At 39.5% G+C, this 21,666-nt stretch overlaps 1 protein-coding gene across 16 annotated transcripts in view; it reads right to left on the bottom strand.

The window, feature by feature from the left end:
- Window positions 1-4,101: 4,101 nt before the first annotated feature.
- PUM2 (pumilio RNA binding family member 2) overlaps window positions 4,102-21,666 on the bottom strand; it is a 70,342-nt gene continuing 52,777 nt past the window's right edge. For 8 of the 16 annotated variants that reach the window (XM_064411815.1, XM_064411817.1, XM_064411821.1 and 5 more), the window contains 9 exons: window positions 20,876-21,112; window positions 14,397-14,664; window positions 13,723-13,852; window positions 12,026-12,160; window positions 11,627-11,764; window positions 9,850-9,975; window positions 9,191-9,312; window positions 7,724-7,916; window positions 4,102-7,017 (listed from right to left, as the gene is read on the bottom strand). In XM_064411815.1, coding sequence (XP_064267885.1) covers window positions 6,886-7,017; window positions 7,724-7,916; window positions 9,191-9,312; window positions 9,850-9,975; window positions 11,627-11,764; window positions 12,026-12,160; window positions 13,723-13,852; window positions 14,397-14,664; window positions 20,876-21,112 — 1,481 coding nt within the window. In that variant the 3' untranslated portion in view covers window positions 4,102-6,885. The remainder of the gene's footprint in view (window positions 7,018-7,723; window positions 7,917-9,190; window positions 9,313-9,849; window positions 9,976-11,626; window positions 11,765-12,025; window positions 12,161-13,722; window positions 13,853-14,396; window positions 14,665-20,875; window positions 21,113-21,666) is intronic. The other 8 variants (XM_064411818.1, XM_064411819.1, XM_064411824.1 and 5 more) reach the window with 3 other exon arrangements.

The following is a 21,666-nucleotide window of genomic DNA, read 5'->3' as shown; positions in this document are numbered from 1 at the left end:
AAGGTGCCCAGTGCCACCTAAGACATTCTGCTGGAATAGGTTTGGCTGAGGCAAACTCTTTGGGAATATTTCCCTGCCCTGCCCAGGTGTCTTGGATGCTCAAGGGTCCCTCCAATGGCACCAGATCCCTAAGTATGCAACAGGATCTGTTCCCAGTGTATGAGTCTGCCTGGAAGTGTCCACATTTAAACAGATTTGGTTTTAAACTGGATGGTGTTTCCCCCATAGCCTCCCTGGTGGGGTGCAGCTGCATGGCCCTTGGGGGGAATCCCTTCTCCAAGTGGAAGTGGGGCCATGCAGCACTTACAGAAATGTGGGGTGGGTCACCTTGAACATCCTGATCAGACCTCTGGATTTTGGTTCCCTGCATGTGGAGGGGGTGGCACATGGGGTAGGGCTGCATGATAGACCTTTCCCCGCAGGATGTGAACTTGTTTGACTCCCAAACTGGGATGAATAATCAAACCCTTAGTTCTCATGAGACACATGATGTTTCAAGGAAACAGGAGACATCATGTGAATTTTGGAGTATTTAAGATGGTGAGCTTTCATACAAAAAGGCTTTTTAAGAGCCAAATGGCTCACTTGAAAGAGATCAGTGTGTAGCTTGGATCTCTGATAGGGTTGAACTCTGCTCCATTCATCCCACCCCTCCGTGCAAAGGGTTGGAGTGGACTCTGATTTGCACTGAGTTTGCCCATCCTCAGCTCCTCAGCCCAGCTTCAGTCCTCTGATTCTTGCTTATTGAGTGATTGCTCTGGTTGTTTTATCAGCCTCTGGATCCAGTTCACACACGGGTAGGAGCAAGGAACAGCATCTAGGCAGATCCACCAAAACTGAGCCCAGCAACAGGGCTGAATCCTTCTCCAAGATCCAGCCTGTATCAACAGATGGCCTCCCAAAACCTTTCCTCCTGAATTGATCCTGTGCAAGGAGGAATGGAAATTCTGATGCTATATTTTAGCTGTCTTAGAGAAAAGGAGATAAAGATTACAAAGGGGAGGAAAGAGAGCTCTTCATTCTCACCAGGGAACCTCTAACTTTTGATCCTCCAGTTAAGACAAAGAACAGGGTGCCTATATTTGGGGAAGAGCTGGGAAACATGCTGTCATCATCTCCCTTGCTAGCCAGTGCTTTCTGCCACTACCTGTGTGTGTTTCCTTGCCATAACACTGCCCTTCTTAATTTCCATTGGCCCTCAGTAAGCAGTTGTGTGTCTCCGGGGATCTTTACTTTGGGACCTGACACCTGCAACTGTTCTGCTTCGCCAAAAGCCCTGAGGAAAGCCCTTTGACAGGAGCAGACAGTGGCCTTGCAGCCTGAGAAGGCACAGCCAACATCACCTGTAAGGAGAGGGACCTCAGCAGGCTTGGCCAATGCCCCCCCAGTGCCCACGAGTGGCACTCCTCTGTGGCACTCAGGCACTGGGGCAGCTCTGTGCTGCTGGGTACGACCTGCAGCCAGCACTTGGGGTGTGCTTGTGAAGCTGAAGCGTGTGAACCTGCCCTGTGACCAGCAGACAAGCAGGCAGCCTTCCCCCAGCCTCCCCCACCTGAGCACGGCTGTGCTGGGGCAGGGCTGCCTCGCTCCCCGGGGCTGGGCTGGGATAAGATCCAGCAGCCAGGCTGAGGAAGGGCTGCCAGGAAATCTGAACCCTCCAGGCAGGTCTGAAGCTCAAACGAAGCTCATTAGGGCTCAGCAATGTAAGGGGCTTCTCCCTGCCCGCCCAATGTTCTTGTACTACAGCTGTGTCACCTGCAAGGTGCCCCAGCTCTTGTCTGCAGATCTGGGCAGTTTAGGGTTGGGTAGACACTGTGCAAGCAGAGGAGGAAGAGACAGAAGGCCTCCTGTGCCCAGAGCACTGATGCTGGTGAGGAGGTGAACATTTTATTCCAATATTTGTTCTTATTAATGAAAGGAAGAGAGTCTTTAGAATAGGTCTTCCTGCATTTCAGCTGCTTTTGTAAAGCCCCTGGAAAGTTTCCAGTCTGATAATGATGGGGGAATGCTGCTCCCAAGATATATTTTGCATTAAGTGAGTCTGGGAGAATCGAGGTGGAGACAAGGATCTCAGGTGCAGAACTTCCAACTCCCACCTGCGTGCTTTAGGAGTCATGCTCCATCTTGTGCTCTTTGTGATGCAATGAATGGTTCAAGCTGTGCTAAAAGCCCAGCCCAAATTCAGGAGTAGAAAGTAAACCCGCCCAGCTCCTTGTGGTTAGGAAAATGCTTGTGAAGTGAAGGAGGTGGGTTCAAAACCCTGAGGCTGGTAATGGAAACTAATTCAAGCATCTCGTTTGCTGGGCAAGTTCCCCAACCACAGAGCGAGCCTGCAGAGGGAGCAGGCTCCACCCAAGCACCAGCAGCTCAGGCAGATCCCTCAGCTTGGTCTTCCCTCCCCCTCCCTGCCTCGATGCAGGGTGGTCACTCCCCCACCCACAGCCTCTGTTCTGACACCTAACGTGTGATGTTCGGATCTGGTTCATTCTCCTGGCTAAAGCAGTTACCACTTTTCCTGCACCAGCTCACAATGTCCTGTATCGGCTCTGGAGCACTATCAACACTGCATGGACAGACATCCTTCCATCCTTTCCACGTGTGACTCTTTCTGTGATGGCAGTGCTGGTTTTTAACCCCTTCTGATGATGGAGTTGGAGTGGCCTGGGGCGCTCTGCTGCACAGGAAAGCAAACACCCCAGGCTCACTCTGCAGCACCTCTCAGATTGTCTCTTCCTGGGTGGCAGGATCTGCACTTGCCAAGTTCTCCCACACCTCCCTAGCCCAACATCAGGAACCAAGCAGAGCCCCAAGAGGGATAGATCCCTGCAGGAACCAAGCTTCCGCATTCCCATGCCAAGAGGTGCTTGAATCAGCATCCTTTGGGCACAGATAGTGCCAGTGTATCTGAAACTGTTTGGGCAGAGTAAAGCACTGCCTGTAGCTCATCACATCCGTGCTGCCCGCAGACTAATGAGACTTCAGGTGGTACTGGAAGCTTGGAATGACGTGAACTGTGTGTTAGCAAACCAAGAGCCACTCCTGCCCTGCCGTGGGCTGCAACAGCTCAGATCACACAGCTCATGGTGCTCCCCTTTCCTTCCTCAAGCAGCAGCAGAGAACTCTGTCACCACGGGGGCAGGACCTGCCACTCTCAGGACATGTGTTGCTCAAGCACCGCTCCATGCAGAATTCCTCACCAGAGTGCTGCAGCTGCCCTGGCTGCAAAGTGCTGCTCTGTTTGCCCTGAGTTCTCCCCCCTGGTGCATGACTTACATGCAATCTGCAGTTTCAGTGACCAGTCATGAGATAGTAAAATGCTTTTGCATTCTCTCAGCTTCCCCAAATGACACAGTAGAAGTTGTCACTCCACTGTTAACCCACTTTCCCAGTTATTGGAGCATCAAACACTCATGGAGCCCAATCTCACTGCTGTGCTACTATGCTGTGGTGAGCCATAAGCATCTCTTCAAATATGCACGTCCCTTAGAGAAGAGAGAACAGTGGCTAAATTGGTTTTTGGACTTGCATCAGCACTTTAAAACATCTAAGCATTATGACCCCAAACCTCAATTTCTCTCCAAGCTCTGATGGAAAAGTAGGGATGGAGGGATGGGCATTATTACTATTCTGTCCACAGGGGCCCCTTAGGTGAATTATTTCCCACCAGGCTCATTTCCTGTGCTGTCAGTCCACTTCACTCCACACCTTCAGCTAAAAATGGTCTTTTGAAAAACCTCCTGGGTAGCAACAGAAATGAGTGTGGATCCAGGGATGCCACAGAGTGCTAACAATTTCTTCCCTCATTTGGAAGCGAACCCTCTCAAATGCTCCTGAGCTCATCCTGAATCCAGGGATGTACAAAGAAACCACCACCAGGCTGTAGCCTTAACTAGTCACCAGTAAAGACACTATAAAATAGGAAGGTTGAGCTGCTCAAAACTGCCCTCTGAAAATTTAATGATCTAATCCAGGGTTCTTCAATAATTGCCCAATTCCCATCAGAACAAGTGAGCGAGCACCTTCCCAAAGCTGAGCTCCACAGACACAGGTAAGTCACAAGAGAATATGGCTGGTTTCCTACAGGAAAAACGCAAGACCAGATATATTTCACACAGTGTTATTCACACATTTTCATTTTGAATTTTACAGTATATACACGTGAACATTACATTATTCAATACGAGCCACCTGGAGTCAAACCTAATCAAACTGGTCCGTAAACAATCTATATCAAAAAAGCAATACTTGAGCAAAAAATCTAGTGGTTCTACCCAAACCCTAAAATAGTCGAAAGGAAATCCAGTGATTTTCATGTTCCTGGATAGAATTTGTGCACAAATGACCTCAGGAGAGCAAGTGGAAGATTATACTCAAGATATTGAAAGCACCAAGGATGACAGTTACAGGACTGTTTAAATTCAACCATGGCATGAGTGCTGCAGGGACAAAGTACAGGGACATTAGCAGTTTCTGCCTGGACATCCCCAAAAGCCTGATGTGCTGAAGGAATGCCAGCTCTGTGGGTTATAACACACGGCACAGGTACACAGGGTAAAGACAGTCACTGAGAACTGATGTGTTCAAGGGAGTGGCTCAGAAGTCATCCTTCGGGTGACTACGGGAAAACTCTGGCTCCCGTGACTGGGCTGGTACCTCTGGGGAGGAATTTTGTGAACTGCCATGCAAAAACTACTTGGCAATTAGAATTGTGCTTACTCAAAATAACGAGGCTTACTACTTCACTTCATGCAGGCACTGGAAGTAGGCCGGAAGAAACTTTGCCATTTGCCTATTAAGGAGTTCTCACTACCATTAGAAACGCAGCGCCTCAGATGTCTGCTACAGTAACAGTTATGTAACCCTGGTATCAACAGTAACATGACAGAATTCCTCATACAAGTTTATACCACTACTATTTTCTTTCTCATGATCACACCCCTACCAAAACAGCCTTTTATTTGATCAATGCTCAAGACGTTGTTTCCAAACTACCACGTTGATCAAAACTTTAGGTTAAGCCATCCAAATGAACATTTTACACAAAATACTTACTTCAACAACATACAAAGCACTTTCTTTATCTTTCAGAAACTGAATATACAAAGTAAGCTTTTTCCAAAATATTTCCATAGGCAAAGGATTAAAAAGGATTTTAATTATACACATATGGTCACAATTCTGCCTTAAAAAGATCATTGGGAAATGTACATAAGGCCGCTTGTATATGTACATCATCTTTATGTTACTGTTACAATGTCATATGTCCAGAGAAAAAAATCGACAGTATCATACATATTTGCTTTACGCTGCGAGAAGGCTATTCAAAAATACAGTACTCTTCTGTACAAAAAATTCATGCCACATTTATTAAGATGGAAGAAGCATTGGTTTCTGTAATAACCAAATCTTTCAGTCCACTTCTTACTATGCTTATTTATCCTGATTTAAAATTTGAACAGATTGATTTCCCAAAGTGTCCATATGAACAGATTCAAGAGCTATGTTATAAACAAAACATAATGTTTCTCACAATAGATAAAAAGAAAGCCGGTTCATATTTTTGAAACCATATAAAGATAGAATTTTAAAAAAATCACTCTTGATTTGCTGAAATAAATTTACATTATACAACACTATATGCCAGGGGAAAGAAGGGAATGAGGATATGAATATACACTAAAATGCAAATTTTTGTCCCAAAAAGGAGTAAAACAAATTACATTTACAGCATGAAGGTTTACAAATGTACATCTGTACAACCAAGGTAAGCATCACTACTAAATTAGCAAGGCTTTGTAATAAACATCGAAACGAGAGATTTGTTTTCAAACTGTAAACTTACACCTATTAACTACACGTATACAATGCATATATTTATAGGAAGCAAAAAGCTATCTGAATATTAATCAATCATGCTTAAATGTTGAGCTATCAAGTTTACTTTTCAGTGGCCCCTTCTCTTTATCATTACCTATTTTTTGCATCTACAGTGAGAAAGCAAAATAAATGCTCAACACTTTCAAATCCTTACAATTCTATATGCAAAATAAAAAAATACATATCTCTACTCTTCCTGCATTGTAAAACTGACTGTAAAGTTAATACAGGGTTCACTCCTTTTCCAACAGAGTACTTTGCTGAATGGAAGTACCACCATCATTTTCATCCCTCTACCTTGTACAACAATTAAATATATAGGTGTATATACAGCACTTTATTTTTAATACATTGCTAGAGAAAACCTTAGGGCATGATTTAAAAAAATCTGTATCCACAGCAAGTGCCAAAACCTAGTCTTTTAAAGTTTCCATCATTTTGTTTTTCCCTACTTTAATTTCCTGTGCCCTGTTTGTTATTTGGATAGGATGTTGTGAACCACCAAAATACAACTTAACTTTCAACATGTTAAATAATGTTTATGCAGCTGATCAATTTTAATCTGGTATAAAAGACTTCACACAAAAGGGAAAAATAAGGATTAATTCTATATACAACTCTATAAACCTGTTGTGCTATGATGCTGGGTAGACCTACCAGATTGCAAGCCAGTGTATTAAAAGAATACTGTACTTTTTCCCTTTAAAAACTATTTCAGTGACTTTACAAGGTAAAAATTTACAAAATATGTGACAGCTATTTTGATACAATTACATCATATACAGGCATTCTGTGCTTTGCCAGCCATCCAATCTGATAGGTCTCCGGATCAGGGCTGGAGATATTTTTTTTTAACAATTCACTCCCCAAAAATATACACAAGAATAAAAATTTTACAAATGGATGAACAAAGTCAATAAATAGATTTAAAAAAATCAGAACATTTAGAGTTAAGTTGTAGGTTTTGATAATTCACAATTTAATTTTTCTTTTGTTTCTCTTTGTCTTTTACAGCATCCCATTTGGTGGTCCACCAATTGGCCCCAGATCAGCACTGTTCTTCAGGTAATACTTCTCCAGCTTGGCCAGAATGTGTTTGCCATAGGTGTATTTACGCAGAGTCGTGATGTGGGGTCGAATCTGTAATAAGAAACATGTTTGGTTTTTTTTAACATCCACACTTAAGTACAGGTGACTACACTTTGAAAAAATTGTGCAAAAAGATGCCAGAAGCCTGTATTTCAGTGTGCTGGAAGTGTCTGGCAAGATGTAAACCTGGTGATTTTGACTCATCAAATAACTGATGTTCCTGTTGCAGGAAAAGGGAGGCAGTACTTTGTGGGAGAGCCCTGTGGGTGACTGGGGGAAGCAGAGCTCCTGCAGGAATATCCTGGGAGTTAAACAGCCTCCAGCCATTATGGCAACAGCACACTTCTCCATGTCTGGATATTCTTAAGCACAAATGTGCCTGTATGCTAGGAAGTGTGGGAATCTCTTTTTGGGGGAACTGCAGAGTGGATTTATACCCACAACCAGGAAATAAGAAGAGAAAGCAGTATTTCTCCTGTTATATTAACAGTGATGACAGATACTACATTTTCCTGTGAGAAGTATTTTCACATAAAAGCTGGCACAAAGACAGGAGATGAAATCCAGCTGTTGAAACTTTCCTTTCTTAGCTCAGTGCTCAGACACCTGAATGCTTTCTGCTTTACCAAGCTCCACTGAATGTCACGGTCACACATCAAGCTCTGGATTACAGAGTTTCACGTCGGCAGGGAAAGGTGCTGTGGCAGGAGAGCTCACAGTCACATTTCTGAACCCCTGCACTCATGCACACACGTACCTTGTGCATTATGATCTTCCTCTGGGCGGGCTCGGCCATGTCGATCATCTTCTGCACGACGTAGTTGGCGTACTGGTCCTTCATCATGGTGTATAAGGCACTGTGAGGGCCGTCGTTCTGGCAGCACACCTCGTCGATCAGCAGCGCTCGCTCCGCGCGCGACGCGTGGGTCACGCATTTCTCCACCACGTTGCTGCAAAACAAGGCAAGTCTGTGATGGGACTGGAGGTGTAACTTTCTTTCTCAGGTAAGTATGATTAATTTCTCTGGAAGTTTATCAGTTCTTCAGGGTTCTTAATGCCAGTAAAAAGTGTATTGCAAATGCATCAATTCCTCATTTCTAAATCTCCAGCCTAATGACTGAGGAAGTTAGTCACCACATCACTATTACTTCACCCGTGTGACAGGGTTATTTTCTGATTATTTGGTAGGAGACACTTTTTCACTGAACCTACACAGGTATACTGGACTTCAGGCTGCAGATGTGTTCTAGCACATCTGCTTTGGTTGTAGGCCCTTTGAAGACACAACAGAGAATGCCAGGTATGAAGATTTTTGCTTTTTGAATAAATGCAGTTTCCAAGAGCATGCCTGCATCAGAGATTCCATGAAATATTCTTTTGTAGAGCAAGTCTCTGACCTTCCAGTTTATTTCAGAAGCTGGAAAGGCCATCAAAGCTTGTAACATACCAAAAAGATCCCAGTCCTAAATCTATGCTTTAGAAATTAAACAAGTCAGAGGGTTATGAAGAGTTCTATTCAGGCAAAGAAAAATAAAATCCAAATAAACTAGTTTACTAGCAATTTTTAAAACAAATGCCCCCAATAAAGTCACAGTGCATGTTTACATCATTTTGATGACACAGTCTCATTAGATCACCTAGAATGAATTCTGAGGTGTATTTTTCTTTCACAAAAGGCACAAAATCCATACTTCAGCAAAAAGCACAAAAGGAGGAGTTTTAGGTTCCAATTTCAGAATAGTTCAGGCCTCCTACAGCAGTCTTTCAGATTTTCTAAGGCAGAAAATCCTTGTCACACTGAACTACCATTTTTTAAAGCTAGCCTTGTTATACTTGCAAATTGCTAGGCTGTATTGAGAATCAGCAAGTCCCACTTACTGTCATCAGCACATCACTCAAGTTCCAGCAGAACTTTTTACCTGACTCTGGGCATCCTTATATGAAAACCTGGAACCTGTTGCCTGCACTTGCATGAAGTGAACAAAAGTCATTCCATAAACCCACAGAACCTCCTTTGTTTTGCCACAGAACATTTGCCTCCTCCCTTCCCCAAACCTAGTATAAAAATATAATTATCATTCAACTCTATAAAAATACGAAATTTCAGGAGGTAAGATAAGCAATAAAAAAAAATTTTGCATCCCTTTTGTAACACAAGAAATCAATCCAGTATTAGAATTTTACAAGGTTAATGAATCTTTAATATATTAAAGTTGTGCAATACCTGGCAAATTTGTGCTGACTCAGAGCTAGAACTTTTCCTCTTATTTCTGAAACGATTTTGCTTTTGTCTTCAGGACGACCATGTTCCAGTACATGCTGAATAACGTAATTTCCATATTGATCCTGAAAATAAGATTACTTATATTTTCTTTTGTGTTCATACCACATAATGAATACTGACAACTTTTGTACATAAGCATAAAGTATGAAATTATATTTGCATGGATATAAGGAAAAACCAGTAACATCAACATTACAGAAGCAAAGTGATGCAAGAAATATTTAATCAAGAATTACTTAATGAACCACAAACTTTACATGAAAAATGTAAATAATTTGTAAAACCAGTGTTTTGCTAGAGTATCTTTTATCCTCCTAAAGAGAGAAGCCCACAAATTTAAGATCATACTTTTTTAACAGCTGTAATATTCCCCTGAACACCCAGCTACAGTCAAAAGTGTAAGAAAAACGCTTTTTATATCTTCTTTGCCTCGCAACTTCCAAATTAATTTTCATTAAAACTATGGAAGGAAAGAAAAACAAAAAAATCAATGTCTACAAAACTAAAAAGAGGCAAATGCATTTAAACTAGGATACAGGAGTAGATGATGATAACAGAAACCTCTGAAGTGCATTAAAAATGAGCCTACATGCACTGACCTGCACGAGCTGTTCTGTGTGCTGATGCAGTTCCTCTAAGATTGGCAAAGTCTGCTCAGCAGTGCAGTGCTCCAGAATACGCTGAATTACTCTACAACCATATGGATGAGTTGAAAGTACAAATACCTTGAAAACAGGATTGCAAACTGAAGTTAAACCAACAGAAGCTCACGCCTATTGCAATATTGCTGCAATCAAAGTGGAACTGAACATACCAACTATGATTAAAAAAAAACTCTTGTCTGCCAAGACCAGAATTCCACTTCCAGGAAAAGATGAAAAAGCAGTTTTTCAAGGACTCCAGAAAACATACAACTAAGAACCCAAGTGTTCATTACAATGTTTGTAGCCTAAATAGCTGCAGAGGAAAGCCTGAAAGTGTGACCCTTATGTAATTGCTGTTCAACTTTCAAGCTTTCCTTTTTACTTTCTTTTCAAGTTTTAAGACTTTGACACTTATGAAAAGGAATTCAATAATGACAACTGATTTTCACCAGTTTCATGTTCCAGCATACACAATAAGCTCCCAGTTACAGATACAAAGTTTATAAATAACTACTCAAAATATACAGCCAAATCTTACTTATTCCTTCTGATTGCTTCTCCTGAAGCTGCATTTGTGGTTTGGGGATTAATTAAAAAAAATTCATTGTTGGTCAGGACTGAATACAGAATCTTGTATGGTTACGCATCAACTCAAATGCAGGAGAAAATTGTAAGTAATATCACAAGTGTGATGTTCTTAATTTGCCATTTCATGTTAGCTACTATTTTCTATACATAATTACTTGGTGCTTAGGATGGAGTTCAGTACATAAACTCAAACTTTAGTCAAGGGGCTCTATTTACAGTTTAAAAAATGCATCTCATGTACCTCATACACATTTTTTGGTGTAAAAACACTGAACCCTAGAAACTTTGGTATGCAATTTAGTACTATGTACAACAATAATTCAGGTATTGCTGTTGTGTAAAATGAGAAAGATATTGTAGATTTTATTAGGAAATACATTTGGCCATCCATTAAAGTAAAATTTAGTTATATAGCCAAGTTAGTAAGATTTTTACAATTCTTCTCAAGACTATAAAAGTACATTCTTGTCTCAGAGGATTAAAATGTTATTTAGCTGCAGCACATTCACTAGCCTGCAGCACAATATCAATCTTACAGTAATAATGCTTTTTTGGAAACAAAACAAAAACCCCAATCTGAAGTAAACACATACTAGACCCCCTTCACACTAGTCCATATGCAGGGAACAGATTAGTGAATTTCATCACTGCAGTTCCTTAAGGACTGACGTTCTTTGGGAAACACTGAAGGACACATGTGCAACACCAGCAACAGGAGAGGAAAATGTAATTTTTAATGAAAAATGTATACTAGAGAGCATGGATATTGTTATTGTATAAAAAATGGCCCTGCCAAAAGCTGTGAAGGAAATGTGAAATGGTGCTATCACAAAACACAAACACAAAGCCTGGGCATGCAAAGTCCTTTGTATGTATTTATATTACATAAATATTTACTGTTATTTATAATACAAACATGTCTTTCACGAGCCTTCTCTCCAACAAATTCATCTTTTTACAGCATGTTAACTGTCTCTCCAACAGCTTTTCCATGTCATCATTCCCTTTTTCATCCTACTTAAAATGAGCTGAGTGCAAAGTGGCAAATGCTATCTTGTACATGCAAATGATGGACAAAGACCTGCAAACCTTTTTCTGTGAAATGTAAGCAACCTGCAAAGAGGAAATGAACCACTGACACTACCTGTCCTTTGAATGCATCAATGATGAACTGGAGCGACTGGGGCTGAACACACTCAATGCATTTTTGTACAACGTGGTTTCCATTTTGATCCTTCACACATTTCAGAACGTGGCCATCCAGCTCTTTCACCATTTCATTCTGGAAAAACAAAGATTATCCTTGTCTTTATGACTGTATTTCCCCCACCCCGCCCTCCTTAAATGGGGAAAAATTTAATTTCATCCTGACTCCAACCTTCATTTTGACTGGTGTTAACTGTGTACCTCAGTACTTTCATTTAAACAACCACTTTAGCCCCCAGGATATTTCATGATGAAGGGAATAATCATCTATTTAATCAAGCAAAAAGAGGGATGCAATAAGAAGAAATAAAATCAAAAAAGCATTGCTCTAACTTACAATTACCTGCTGGTCAGGTGAGATTGACTCGAGTGCTTTCTGGATAACACGACAGCCGTACATCTGCAGGGCCAATGGCAGAACATGACCACGGATGCGTGTTGCTAGGGCTAACTTTTGATCCAGGCTTCCAAACTAAAAGAAAATAAATATGCTGTTAACAAATGAAGACATATTGCAGCATGCTGGAATTTACATGGCAGAGTAAGTACTGTCAAGATGTACATGACTGTAATATTTGAATCAATTTTCACTTTGTATTTTGGTGGGGATATTTACCAGAAGCTTTTCTTTTCTAAATGCAACATTTTGTAATATTCCACATCCAGTTCACATACCTGCTATCAAATGCATGACCTTGAAAGACAACAGAAGAAATCATATAGTTTATATTTGTCTGTCTGTAGGAATATTTAAGTGCAATAAACTTTTTCAAATAAATTATACTGGCAAACTAATCACAGGTCACTATTATGTATGAGTCCAAATCAGATTTTCTGAAATCTATTTTCTCCAAACTTGTGTAGTGTATCTCATATCCTGTAAGAGAGGTCACAGAAGTGACCAGCTGGACAACCAGCTGGTGGTACAGCAACATTCCTGCAGCATTGCTGAGAATGGTCAAACTCCACACCGAGTCAGCTCCGAAGAAAGCTTGACCAACAACTTCACCTGCCTACCTATAAGTAAAATGAGGTCCCCTACTACATGTAAGGCCACATCCACTTCTGTTCTTGAGAAGTATTCTGCAGAATTAAGATGAAAACACTCAGCTAACAACGATTAACTGTGTATTCATCCAACTTAACATTATGGAAAAAATAGCAGATGATGACTCTTGAGCAAAATCAAGATCTTGTATATCCTATGTCAGTGACACCACAGAAGATATTTTGACTGGTTATTAAAAAAAGAAGCAAAAAAATGAGCACATTATTTTATAGATTATAAAAAATTACACTATTGTTTACAGCAAGTATTTTATTTCTTACTGGACATTTTCCAGCATCACCTTCTCTCCACAACTCTTTGATAGGGCCCTTGATTTAAAGTACACTATACTAGATACATTTCCTACATATAACTTTTCCCAGGACATAGGTATTACTTTTTTCTTCTCTCTGCAAGCCAAATCTTGTAATTCTTTGATGAAGCCTTTTTTTTTTTTTACCACATAGTTTTTAAGAGACAACAAATCTCTTTTAAATACTAGTTGTAGTAATACTGGATGCATCTTATGATGGATATCCCTTACTCAAAATTCTTCTGCCTCTATGCATTTTATGGGAGTTTCCTCATACACAGCACAGGGTGAAGTTCACACAGCTGTTTGAGTACAACTGCATTTTCCAGACCATTCTGTACCACAATGCAGTAACCAATAAAAAGCATTTTTAAAATATTTATGTTCCTTTTCATCTGCTGAAAGTCTCTCTAAGTTCTGCTCAGAGGTTTGTGAAGCCTCAATGTGCATAGTGTTCACCAACACATGCACCACCAGTGTAAGGAGAAACTGTGTCCATTATGGCAAAAACCACTGGATACAGAACATAAAACACCTATGCAGAGTTACACACTTGGGTTCTGTGGAAGTCATGCAGAATTCTGCTATGGTGTTAAGGAAAGACCAGTTAAATTTAATCAGATTTACAGCACTTCACTTGCATGTCCATCCATACACTTAGTGCTATGCTTACCTCAAAGAACTTCTGTATTACATAGTTTCCAAATACATCAGTCATCAACTGATAGGCTGCTTGCAGGATCTCATTAAATACCATCTGGCGTTCAGCTGGAGTAGCACGCTCCAGCTTTTGCTGTATAAATCTAAGTGCAAAAAAAGGCACATTATGCTTTGCATCTACAACAGGAAAACCTCTCAAACACTGTTTCAATGAGACACCTCAACACTCTAAAGAAAGCCGTCAACATTTATAAAATTTATTAAAATGAAAGTAGCACCTCTGCATATAAAAGAATACACTTTAGTAAAATTAAGACTTGAAAACTTTCACTTGAAAAGCGCTAAAGATGAAAAGAATAACAGTGACTAAGTACCTGATGATGTACTGACAAAAATAGTTTTACATTCCAGATGCCACATATTTTGTTTTCTTAATCAACGCCTTTTTGATACCTTAATACTTGAGTTTACAAGTCTAGTTATGAGGCTATTTCTACACTGAGAACTTCTACAGGCAGCTAAATTAATACTACTTTCACAATGAAATTTCTTAGAGAAGGTCGGCCTAAGAGTGTGTGCTCCAATTAAGATACTTTGAGTTAAGATGACAAGCACCTCATTCAAAAGTTTCATATTAATAAAACAATGTCAAAGCAGTAAATTATTAACTATGCTTATAATAATTACCTAGAACCATGCTGGTCTTGGGAAAACTCAACAATATGTCCAACAAGGTCTCTAAGCTGCAGGTTAGGGAAACGATTGTTTCTGAAATCTTCCAGCAGGCGGCTGCGTCCTGAGGGCATGATGTCAGACCTGCTGTAGCGGAGGCGCGAGGGAGGGAAGAGCTGGCTGCTGGAGCTAAAGAGACTGGAGGTGCTCGCCGCACTGCGATACTTGGCTTCGGCTCCGGGGGCTGCAGAAATATAGCGACCACTACCATTTGTCAGTCCTCCTACAAGGAAGCAGCTCTGTCAGTCACAGCCCGGAGGAAAATAAGCAACAGCAAAACAGCAAGTGAACTAAAACTATGGATACACCCTGGAGCCAAAGAAAACAACAGTGCTGTCTTGTTATTTATATTTACCTCATTATGGTCGGAGGAGTTAGATAGCTTTATCTTGCAATAAATAAAACCATTCTCCTCCTCATTTTTATGTGAAGGGCACCAGGAAAAGAAATGTCATTAGAAGAATATATCAAGGTAGGTAAAGTGAGCACCCACTCAGCCTTACAGAAACTTTAGAACTGTGTGGGTCTTAGGCTTAGTGGGCAGATTTCCATTTCACAAGGCATACTGGCTTATACCCTTGTTTGTAGTCTTGAAGTTAGCCAATTGTGTCAAAATAGACCATGAAATCTGAACTACCCTTCAGTCCCTGCTGAGATACCTTTCCAGCTTACAGCATGTTAAGGGCATTTTTGGGGAGGCATATGTTGCTCCTCTTGCCAAGCTGTACCTGTCCTGCAGGTTATTTGATGACTTCAGCATCCCAAACCTTCAATCTGGTACCTCTTCTCAGCACTAAATATGTCAAATTTCAAATCAGACAACTAAAGAATGCTCTACTTAATTATCCAACAGCCATAGACATATCAAACTGAAGCTCCTTTTAGAAACATGAAGTCCTTTTCCTCGCTGCACAAACACTCATCACTCTCACTTCATCCTTCCTTACTTTCTAAGAACTGAATTGCCTTCCTGTGTCTGGGTCCTTCTGTTTGCTAGTGATTCCACCTACAGCTCTTGTCACTCTACAGTCCTGTGCATTTCTCCTCACACCCTGCTCTCTGAACTCCTCCAGCATGCCTCTTCCCTCCACTTTACAACAGGCAGCAATTATCATAAAAAGCATCCAAAGCATTTTTCCCAACTGCTGTGTGATTTTTGAGGGATACTCTTACTATACTACAAGCAGAAATACTCCAAGAAAATTCCCACATAGAAACCTCAATTCTACTACTAAAACCAAACTAAGGAAAGAAAAAAACAAACTCTCTCTAAAAGTATTGACTACAAATTGGAAAAGGAAAGCATTTTGTCTCCCTGTCTAGGAAGTGATATTGTAATTAAAGCCGTTTCAAACCCAACAGAATAAATATCTACATTTGAATTTAAAACAAATTGCAGTATGTGCTGTTTGAATGGTGCTCTATTACAAACTTAATTTTAAAAAAAGCAAAAAAAGGGAAAAATAAACAAAAATAATAATAGAAAAAACCTCCAAAACAATTTAAAAAATAAATAAAGAGAACAACCCAGGTGACTCTGCCCTAGCCAATCCTTTTTTTGGTTCCAAGTACTTTTAAGGCCAGGCAACAACAGTGTTACAGTGGACTGGCAATGTATTAATGGTGAAGTTATCTTTCTCAAAAGGTCAAATTCTAGTACCAGAATCTGAGATGTTAGTGCTCTGCAAGACACATCAAGCATCACATTTAATGCATTGTATAGTACTATGCCCTAAAATAGAAATAATTAGTACTTATTTTATAATTAGTCTTCAAAATTCTGTGAAAAACATCAATAAATACTTTATGCCCCACAATACCTTTTAAAAACTACTAGGTTTTCCCTTAAATTAAAGCCTGTTAATTCTGTATAGCCAGAAAAATCAAGTTTTTGTAACTATAGTTTTTAGTTTCCATTGACAAACACTATGGTACTAACAAACAAACAAAAAAAAAACAACCCAGCATTCTGCAGGTGAAGCAGTGTGCAGAGTGATGCTCTGCCATAATTCCTCCTCTAGGAATGGACTTCTAAAGAACAAAAAAAAGTTATGCAGCTGCAATGATGGTATTTCTCATCTGGACTAGGTAAACGTTGCACACCAGTGCAATCCTGGCTCCCTGTACGTGCTGTGCAGTAACACTGCTGAGCATCACGAGAGGGCACCAGAGCCCATCCGAAAGGAACTTACAGGCTACTTTCCTGTGGCAGCACCACTATTGCTCCACTGATCACACGCTCAATTCTGTGCCAGAAACTAACAGGGCAGTTTGGATCACATGCTCAGTCAACATACGCAGTCATAGAATTGAACATTTCAGCTTGGTGTTTTCTTTTTTTTTTTTTTGACTGAGCCTTCATTTCTATAAATTAAATGCAACAATTTATCCAGCAACTAAAATAGAAATTAAGAAATTTGGTAGCTTTAAAAAAATGTGCTACATATGTGTAATATACATTTCCTGCTGAAAATTATTAAGCCTTTTTTCAGTCTAATTTGGGAACCATCACTTTTTACACTTTTTAAGACTTGTAAGGCAATTATGCTGGAACTGGGAGGCTCCTGTCTAGCCTGTGAGACTATTTCACACAAACATGTTTGTAATACAGGAAGGCTGTATTAAGAAAGCACATCCATTGTGCCAAGAAGAAAAGCAGAATCTTGTAAAAGACTGGATACTATTATAAAAAAGAGTAATTTAATTAGTAATTAGCTTTTATTTTCACATAACCTTTAATTACAGCAATGCTATGGCTCAGTTGCAACTCTGCGGATTTGAAAAACAGTAAAACTCCCAAAATAAAGGCATATTGTCTTAGATACTTATTACCTGCAGACACAATTGTGAGTACAATGGCCTATTTTCTTCACCAAACTAGGAAAGTAACAGCCTATATCTTGTAAGTTATTTGGGGAACATATCCTACTGAATAAAGCACTGCAAAACTGAAGTACTTATTAGACATCAGTATAGCCACACAATTCCAAACTCTTGGGGAATGAAGTGTGCAGTTCATTCTTCAGATAATCAATTAGCCACCACTTCTGATCTCACAGAACAGAAATCTCCAAAGCACTGAGTAATACTAAGCTATTTTACAGTTTAATTGAACCTAAACCCCCATGGCTAACCCATAGGGAGGAAAAGGCAGGGATATAGATCATTTAAATCCGAGCCTAAGTTTCAAGGACACAAAGCATGTTAAATTACTGACTCCTTAACATATTTAATGTTAAGGATAACATGAAAAAAATATTAAAAACTAGATCCAGGCACATTTATTTTGACAGCATTAGTCTGTTAGTATTTATCAAAGTATTTTTTTAATTATTTCTAATGAAGACAGAAAACACATCTACTGCAGAGTAACTTATTTACATGTGTCAGCAGTATTTTCTAGTAACACACATACATGTATATGAATGCTTTAAACTTAATTTCTCTTATGTATTTGTTCATCTGTAAAAAAGTAGCTTCAGCTCATCCTAAGCTCAAAGTTTCATCTTCATATGGAAAACAATTACACAGATCTATGTATATTTTAGGAATCAATGCACATGTTTATAATGACTGGTTCTGCAGCCCTATAGAGGAGGGACACAGCTGAGGCAATGCAAAGCTCCCCACACTGCCTTGCCAAGGCGCCTTTACTCTTTCCCAGAATGACCATCTCTGAAGGTGAAACACCAATCCCAACTGCTAACAAACCTGGCTTGCAACACACAGGAAACAATTACTTCCAAAAGCCCAGATTTTAGAAATCCTACTTTACACCAGAACTCTATTCTTAAAATGCTGCAATGTACCATCAAACAGGGTAAGGACTACCAATCTAAAAGGATTTTTTATGACAGTGGAAAACCACTTCCTCTTGCAGTTTCTTGTACTTGGGAGTGAAAGGGTAGTTCAAATTCATGACCTTACTGCTCCAGCTGATTACAGTAAAGAAGCAGTTACAACTGACAAATCCCTTCAAATACAGGAAAACTGACACTAGCACAAAGTCATTAGCACATTCCTATTTTAGGATGTTGGATAAAAGTCGGTGAGAAGAGATAAAAGCAGTAAAATATCACAAATTTCTTCTAAAAGGGAAATTGTTCTTTTAAGCTACAAATTGCAGCAGTGTCTGACAAAGGGGTTATAAAACCATGCACCCTTTCCCAGTGTTGTGCTCTAGATTCTGGTGCCTGAAACAGGAGCAACTGAGTTTGATGCCCATTTTAAAACAGGAGTTAAACTTAGCTGAACCTGTTGATACAAGCAGGCAGGACAAGTTTGGAAGGTGGAGGGAGAGCTGCATTTGACAGGCATTATCAGAATACCAATGGAAACTGCATGCAGACATGAACTTACAATGTTGTTCTACTCTGAAAAGTGACTACATGATAATCATACCCTTCTTAAAATACACTCCCTGCTTGATTTCAGGTGTTAACTTCTCACTTGGTGAGAAACCTTTGATTTTTTTTATTTTTTTTGTATGTGAGAACAAAACACGCTTCCAAGAGTGGCTGATGAACATACCAGAATAAATATAACAAGACAGACAATTGACTGCAGAAATAGTCTTAAACTCTTACATGGTGCACTTTGAATGCAACTGTGCAAAAACATGGCACATGGCAGAAAGGCTAAAAAAAATTACTGCACTTTTCTGCATTTTTTGTGAAAGCAAATATCCAAAAGTCCTCCATTTCCAAATTTCAGGCTGATTTTGTAATATAGCACAAAGTTTATCAGTAATCAAGGTCCGGTCCACTTAAGATGATGAAGAGGACACATGGAAGCCAACAAGTTTGTGTCAATTTTCAGAGTACAACTGTATATTCTGGCAGTTACACAGTGATCTAGTACATGATTTTAACAAGCTATTAAGCTTAGTTGACACTGCCAAACAGTTCAAAATGGGTCAAAGTCAGTATTTAACAATTTCTGCTGATAGAGGCAATCCTCTGCACTGATCACAGCCTATTTTCTCAGAACTGAAAAAAAGTCTTTTAACATTTATCAAATGTGAAACAAACAAAACTTTGAATGTTTTAAATTTTAGATAATGCCTTCCAAAATTTGGTTTAAGTATAGTTTTCAGCAATATGAAAACTATGGTGAGAGTACTTTGAAAAGAAAGAAAGTAAAAGATTTCCATGATAACCCCATTGTCAGATGTTCAGAACTTTCTCAAAAGCCTCCATTTGGGCTGAAACTTTCCATGCTTGGTCTCAGCCCAAAGGTGCACTTTGTAGACCTGAAAAAGGAAAAAAGGTAAGTAAAAAAAAATAAAACGTGCTGAAACATCCCCTTGCCCAGTTTTATTTCGGGTATTCAGCACTTAACCTTGAATGGGATACTGTACTGCAAATGTAATATATTTTAATTATTTACCCTTGTTATACAAATCACTCACACATTTCTCACTAAAGGTGAATTCTGGTAGGCATTTAAAAAATTTGTTTCCTGTTTTATTTGCACTAAAATATAGGGAATTATGCTGCCTATTGCAAGCATGGAACTGTGCATTGAGCAGTTACTGGAGCAACTGGCAACTCAGTCTTGAATTACATCCAGTTTCACTGTATGATTTTTAGCATTCAAATTAAATGACTGCAAATATTTGCAGCAGAAAAGAAAAACTGTACTAGGTAACCTCAGGTTAGAGGCATTATCTTCCAAATATACTGTATACTGTGGTGGAGTTTTTTAGATCTTTTATTTTTTAATTTTTTTTTAAGAAAGGTTGAGCTCCCATGTCACCTTACTAGCCACAAAAACCCATTTGAGAAATTATTTTCAGCATTCCTTAAAAAAATAAGGAATCCAGTAACAGAGAGCCACCACTACCAATGCCTTTGCTACTTCTTTGACAAATATTTTTTTTGTCTCCTTCCATCAGCCTGGTGATGAACTACTGTCTTCCTGGCAAAGCAATTGGGCCATGAGGTTGACTGATTAAAAAATCACCTTTCAATACATTTTACATTGAGAGAGAGCACTGCTCACTTTTCTACTTTATCATGGCAAGGGGCATTAATGAAAGTCACTTCACTGTTAAACACATAAACTAAAATGTCCTTAAAGTGGCAACACAGTGGAGGAGAAACAAAAATAATGCACCTTTGCTGGTCATACTGTGGAAACATAACAGAAAAAGGACCAATAATTCTTACTGGGCTCTCTACCGGGCTTCTGCAAGGGAAGAAAAATCAGTTGTTGGCCCGATACTGCCAAAAGCTGAGTGCCCTGCACTGTCAAATCAATGAGCATCTGAACGTGCTCTTCACCTTTCAGGAATGGCCCCTCTTCATTACAAAACTGTTTAACAGCAAAGGTAACGTGACATCTCTTATGCAACATATATTTTACACATAGAAATACATACATACATACAAACAAAAAGTGTTTTTTTGGTTTTTTGTTTTTGTTTTTTTTACCTAAATGCAAACTGGATGAGGATCCATGTGATGAAAGTGATGGCGGTGGCGTAAGTGAATGTCCTGGCGTTTGGCTTGGCAGAGGCATGCCTATTGGACTTGGAGAGGAGGAAAATCCCAGACTATTGTAAAATGGCTGCCCTATGGGTGCTAGGCTGCTACTAGATCTTTTGTACAAGTCAGAGCTAGTAGATAGAGAATCTCTCCTTGTGGCACTACTACTTGCAGAACTGCCAACTGAAGAAGAAATAAAAAGACCCTAATTACACAGTGTCAACTGAATAAAACCTATCCCCAACTACAGCTGGGCAACAACAGATGCGATCACAATAATTACAGCAATCGTTATGACAAAGACAATTACTGTGATAACCACACATGCTTTTAAATAAATCTAAGTGGGTATAAACATACCACTGACAATTTCACCAATGTCCATGTCTTTCAACATTTCACACTAGACTTCTCACAATAATATTGCAGTACTCTGTTTTAAATGCCCGACTTCAGGCTTTGGGACAAATATGGAATTTATAAGATTAGATTACACTGGCACTTTTTAGGATAAATGATTCTAAAAATATTGCCACTAAATTATTTGATAATTTTTTTGCACCATAAATTATTAGTCAGACAGTGACACTCATTTCAGGAAAAAGTCTAGAGGAAATTAGTTGTTGTTTAAGGGTTCACAAAGTAATTTATTTTGCTGTTCAGCTTTTTCTGAACTTCCTTGTTTGTGAACCCCCTCACCTGTAGGAAAAAAAATGACTACTTTAAATTCCCTATGA

This window comes from Passer domesticus, chromosome 3, assembly GCF_036417665.1.
Source record: "Passer domesticus isolate bPasDom1 chromosome 3, bPasDom1.hap1, whole genome shotgun sequence".
Lineage (NCBI taxonomy): Eukaryota > Metazoa > Chordata > Aves > Passeriformes > Passeridae > Passer > Passer domesticus.
Note: the sequence above shows the minus strand (reverse complement) of the source record. Positions and strands in the feature narration are given on the sequence as shown.